General features: G+C 36.5%; 1 protein-coding gene across 1 annotated transcript in view; it reads right to left on the reverse strand.

Moving 5' to 3' along the window:
• The window catches only part of SLC7A11 (solute carrier family 7 member 11), a 75,829-nt gene extending 69,701 nt beyond the window's left edge, over positions 1 to 6,128 (reverse strand). Inside the window, exons 1-2 of the mRNA XM_059395542.1 lie at positions 5,557 to 6,128; positions 1,948 to 2,074 (exon numbers count right to left, since the gene is read on the reverse strand). Of these exons, the coding sequence (XP_059251525.1) occupies positions 1,948 to 2,074; positions 5,557 to 5,833 (404 nt within the window). The 5' untranslated portion in view covers positions 5,834 to 6,128. The remainder of the gene's footprint in view (positions 1 to 1,947; positions 2,075 to 5,556) is intronic.
• Between the last annotated feature and the right edge of the window lie 212 nt (positions 6,129 to 6,340).

Here is a 6,340-nt window from a genome sequence, read left to right on the forward strand (position 1 = left end):
AAGACATTCATTATTCTGCTTATTTGGAAGACCAACCAAGCACTGTGAGTCCCTTATTACAAAGCAATAGATGAACCCTTCATAATAAGCTTCTAGAATATATCTAGGTTATTTCCTCTGTCAGTACACACACACACACACACACACACACCAGAAGCAGATCTTTTGCAGTTAAACTAAGGTTTAATTATGTGCTACTTGGGAACAGGAATTGTGGTTCATTCCACTTTAAGATCTCTTTAACATACCACTAAGCAAACTCAGTAGCTGTTTAAGGAATGAATAAATAAGTGAATGAGCACTGTATCTGTACTACTGTGAACAGAGAGATTGTGTTCATTATGATGCTAAGCAATGAGCCAAAGCCATGCAACAAATACATAGCTGAAGAGGAATTCAAGTGCAGCTATATCAGGCGACAAAGCCCACCATCCTGATAGGCCAGTGCTCAGAATAAGTAGTGTCCTCATTTGAATACTGAGAATGTTGTATTCAAAATATTGAAACTTAAACTTTTGGTCAAAAAGAACTAAATTACTTGAAAATAATTTAATATTGCCACTCAAAAAGAATTTACTGTGATACTCAAGACACTGATTAAGAAGTATAATGGTTTCAAAAAGTGTGAGTTGGTTTTATGTACTTCAAATACCTGCAGTTCTGATGGGAGAAACAGAACATAGACACCTGGAAATACTAAGTAAGAATACAAGATATGCTGAATGTCAAAGAAGGAGACACTGCATTTTTTCAGAAGAATTAAGAGAGAAAAGAAATATAAACTACGGTGAACAGGAAATGAACTGTGGAAAAGACAGGATTTAAGTTAGCCTTTGAAGAGTAGTATTCAAATAAATCAAAAAAGAGCTGAAGGTATATATCCCTGGCAAACCCCAGATTTTAGAAAAGGACAAAAATACTTCTATATCATTATTCCATTATAATGAGTTTAAAATAATGCTGAATTGTCTAAAATGAGAACAGACTTATAGGAGTAAATACTATTCTAAGCTCTTTGTTAGAAAAGAGATACCTACGACTATAAAAATCATGCTTAGTGTCAAATCGATACTTATTAGCTCCGCATTTGCCCCTTCTGCCCCAAGTGTTAGGATAAAAGCTCACAGGAGCTCTCAGCTGCATATGTCTGATAAGTTTACAGTAAGAGCAAGTTTCTCCAGCTATTTCTGTTAAACTCTGCAATCAGAATGTCCAAGTCACATTTTATGGTAGCAGTCAGCCTTAAGAAACTATGATACTCTACACTTCTCAGATGACATCAAAGATTTCCCACAAAGGTAAAAGAAATTTGCTATTCAGAGTGACTTAGCACTATTTGGTTTGAATTTAAGCCAAGATAATTAGAAAGAAGAATGTATCTTACAACAATAAAATTTTTTTTCGCAACTATAGTTCACTGATTTGCCTAACATGAGGAAGTGAGTCACTCAAGCTTTGTTTTGTTTTGTTTTTTATAAAGTAGTAAACTCAGTGACACATTAAGTTGTTAGGCACAGAAGTTTCCTGGTCACGATACAGTGAAGTTAAAGAACGATGTAATCTACAAGAAGAAAACTATTAGCATAGCATTCAATTTTGTCTGGCCAGCCAAAAGGTATGATTTATCAAGTCAGATTTTCATGCTTCAGATCCTTTCAGGTCAACATATTTTCTAGAAATGTCAGAGAATAATTGAACATTAAAGAAAATTAGTTACCTTAAAAGTCTGGCATGGTTCGAGAACTACTGCCAGTGACAAAACTGCATAAACACAATAATTGACAGAGGTATTTCATACACATTTCAAACCCTGAAACAGACATGTCTACAACATAGTCACATGACATGCAGATTCCTAATCAGTTAAAAATAATTAAGATGATTTAGAAAGGGTATAATAAATGGATTTACTTTTCCTTAATTTTTTTTTCTTATTTATGCTCTTACCGTATTATGAGCAGTTCTACCCAGACTCGTACAAAAGCTGGTAATGGGCCAAAGACCTCCAGGATGTATGTATAATGACCACCAGATTTCTTTATACTTGTTCCCAACTCAGCATAGGACAAGGCTCCTGTGAAATGTACATAATAAAAAGGTACAAAGTTAAAATAGTACCAAGTCATCCAGTAGTAGAATTTATATAATAATGTTTATGTTATATGAGATGTTGTGACATCATTTGGTATGAATGAGATCCTTATTTCAAAAGAAGAAATAGTCATTTGATTGTTAGAAGCCACCAAAATCTTTTTGTATCTTCCTCATATTTGGGATCGAGTTCATTGTATTCAAACAGTATAATTTTGTTTGCAATGGTAAAGATAAACTTCTAAAATAGTACCATATTATTAAGAATTTTTAATCTCAAATCTGAGGAAAAGTGAAGATAGATGCCAGTAACACTAACCTATTTTTAAAGTAACTCACACCAAGACAAGGAAGTGTCTCAAATTGACCTCATTATATTAAGAATCCTTTTAATGATATTTCTGTTGCACATCAAAATTAACAAGATTAATTTGTTCTTCATAAAAATATAGACTCTAGGCCTTGCAAGACCTCACTTAATTTGTAGGATATGGTTCATCAACAAAATGAATTTTGACTCCCATATTCTATTTCTAGAAAAGGTTTTATTGGACTTTTTTGAAGTGCACACTTCTGGGTTGTTGAAATAACATACTGCTTAAAAGAGATGCTATAACTTACGTATATTAGGTAAAATTAATTATAAACAGCTAGCAATTTCAGCATTTATCAATACAATTTACATGGACCTGAGCAAGTTACATAGCCTCCCCAAAACTATATTTCTTCCTTGGTAAAAGGAAAATCTCGGTTCTCACCTCATAAGAGAGTTGTGTGTATATATGTGATAATGGGCTCCAAAGACAGTACTGGGCCTGATACATTGAGGACACCTCATGAAATATACTTATTAATTTGAGTAACTAACTATCAAGAAAATGACAAATACATCTTGATACTATGTAAAAAATTCTCTTCATATTGCAAAGTACTCAAATGTAGCAAAATTTTTGGCTGAGCTACTTCAGAGTCTGAAAGTGTGGGAAATTATTATTGATCAGAAAAGCTTTAGGCAGAACTGTCCAAAAGGAGCAAAATTTGGATATTCAGTGGAATCTTACTATCATTTATCCTATTCTTGAACTTAGCTCTGTATCAGAATCACCTGTAAGTAAATTTTTATTTAAATACACATAAGGAATAAGGCCCCACACCTATTCTCTACCAAGTGAGTCCATATCTCCAATAGAGGGATCCAGAGAAATCTATTATTTTAAAATTTGTACAGATGATTTTAAAGGTAACTAATCTACAGTTTGATATTGAGGATCACTAATATAGCTTGTTTATTTGTAACTACCTGCAATTTACTCTGTTAGTAACCATGTTGGTAGTCTGTACAAAAAAAGCTTCCAATACAAAATGTTATTGGGAAGTCTTAAGTACCTCACAATTTATTGCCAGAGAATCAATACCTAACCTGTGTATGCTTTGCTGAAACTCCAGGATAGTTGCCCTAGATTTAAATAGAGTTCTGGAGGAATGAGATTTTCATTGAAAAGTCCAATCTCCATAACCATTTTACCCAGATGAAAAAAGTGCAGAACAGGATGTAAAGATCCATGTACTGTCCCTGGCTTTAAAAAAATTGTAAACCAAATACACAGATTCTTTACTATTAGTCCCAGAGTTCTAGAGTTTTAAGAAAAAGATTTGTTTTCCTTACAGTTTACTTTGCTTCCTGTTATAAAGGCACTCCTGTCAAAAATTCCTAGGAATTTAAATGACAAAATGTAAATATAGATAAGTAGATTAATCCAGGAGCATGCGCCCTGTGATTAGTAACCAAAGAATATCAGCTCAAGTGTCACCAAGCGAGTCCTTTTAACTTTTTTTTTCCCCTGAGCATCTGAGTTGGTATACTTACACAGAACCATATTTTCATAGCATAATAGCATTTTAACTAGTTCAATCCTCAGACCAATCCATTTTATTATACCTGAATAACTTTATTTTGTACACACATCCAATCACAGAGTAGGAGCTGCATGTATAGAAGTATGAAAAGTCCAGGAAATTCGTTATGTTTTTTCCTATTAGACATCGATTTATTCTCAATTTACCAAGTATTTGTAGACAATTAAAGGTTAAAGGTGCACAAAGTCATTTAAAAAGCACAAGAGTTAGGTTTCTGTTTGTCTATTGATGGGCATGCTAGACCCACACAGAATACCACAAACTTTCTAAAAACTGAAAAACAATTCTTCTACAGATCTTTCTATACTAAGGCTCTGTTTTGACAAGTTTTCCTTGAAATACTTTCTTCCTAACAATGGATATTTAGGTTCTCTAGATGAACACCCAAAGTAACAATTAAAACATGACAAGGCCTTAAGAATGGAAGGATGGGTACACATAGGACCAAGAGATAGGACTCAGCCCTAGAGTTAGGGCAAATCTTTGGGTTAATACCTTTACAGAGTAGAGCCTTTTAGAATTAAAACACACTAGTTGCCACAAAAGAGCAAATATATCTTAGACATTTACTGCACAGTGTAAGCAAAACTTAAATATTTTTGACCATCCACCAGTTTTTGTCACCTCTATAACTACCTCAGGTAGGTTTCTAGTAATTTGCCGACCCCATAAAAGAGATTTATTATTTGCTATTAACATCAATCAATAAAAGAGATCTAGATTTGGAAGCAAAATTGATCATCATACTTCTAGTAGTAGTTCTGTTCAGACTGACTTGGCAGACAGGTAGACAGGTGAACAGGTTATCCATGTCCCTGAAGACCCAGTGAACTATAAATGAAGGAAACAGAGCACAGCAAGCTAACACCCAATTCCAATTTTACTCTTCATACTTTAAAAGTTTACAAATGTTAGGGAGAGATGAAAGATTGAAAAAAAATTGAAATATGCTCAGACCCTTGCAATATTCCCACCTATCACAGGAATCAAGTTGTGTGCCAACACACACTATATCATGGCAAGGACTGTTGAGAAAACATTAGGAACTGACAAGCACGCGAGGTTAAAAAGTTAAAAAGACTGCACCCCATCCCCCCTGGTTTGTTTTGGCAATAAAAACACGATAACACTGAATGCTGAATGCTCAGTTCTGTGTCTAAATAGGCCACGCTGGGTTTCACTTCACAGGTGTTTCATTCAGCGTGCCGGCTTCCAAGACGCCTCAAACATACGTAAGGAAGCATACTGCCTGGTAGATTTTACTGGGTCATCAGTTCGCATTCGTTCTCACCGCCACAGGGAAGTCAGAAACAGTCTGTCTTAGTCAGGAAAAGGGACTCCGGGCTGCAGGAAGGAAGGTGGTGGAATTCAGGGTCCTGCCAACAGTGAACACTGTGTTTGGGCAGTTCGCACACTTAAACAAAAATCAGAAAGTTTGACGTAGTCTGTGCCATTCATCCACTCCTTAAAAATGACTCTTTGCTTTCTCAGAAAGTAAACTGCCCAGCACCACAGACATACCCCCCCCGGAGAAGAAGCTGCACTCACCAAATAGTGACAGGACCCCACAGACTGTCCAGATAATCAGAGACATGCCCACGCTGCCCGTGTTCTGGAGCACGCCCTTGGGAGAGATGAAGATTCCTGCTCCAATGATGGTGCCAATGATGATGGAGATGCCCCTCAGCAAAGTGATTTTCTTCTTCAGCACCACTTTCTCCTCCCCAGGGAGCTCCTTGCCACCCAAGGAAGGCAGCTTCCCATTAACATTCCCCTGCAGGTAACCTCCACTGGAGATGGTGGACACGACAGGCTTTCTGACCATTGTAGTGACACACAGGAAAAATGAAATGGAGGAAAAAAAAATAAAAATAAAAACCCCGAACTTTCAACTTTGTGTCTCTTGGTGGGACTGACCAAACCTCTTCCTCTCTGCTTTCAGACTGTCTCTTTCAGCGCTATTGTGTTCACAGGTAGGAACTCAAAGGTGTATTTTCTCCTTCACAGCTATCTAATTACTCCTCAGAAAACACCTGTGTGTTCATGGTGCTCCCGCTCCTCCACCACCTCAGACTACCTCTGCTGCTTCGGCTGCTGCTACCGCCCTATGATTACAGACCAGCTCAGCTTCCTCAGGGGCTGGTATTTAAGCTCCTGCCTGTCACACCAACTTATTCCAGCTTAATGATGATGCAAATTCTCCAGGTTTGCATCAGCCACATGAGAAGGCTCCAGCATTACTCAGCTCTTTAAAAAAAAAAAAAAAAAAAAAAAACAGCATGTTGCTCAACTGACCTAAGCTTTTCAGAGAACAAAGCACACACTTTAAAGG

Source organism: Mustela nigripes, chromosome 1, assembly GCF_022355385.1.
Source record: "Mustela nigripes isolate SB6536 chromosome 1, MUSNIG.SB6536, whole genome shotgun sequence".
Taxonomy (NCBI): domain Eukaryota; kingdom Metazoa; phylum Chordata; class Mammalia; order Carnivora; family Mustelidae; genus Mustela; species Mustela nigripes.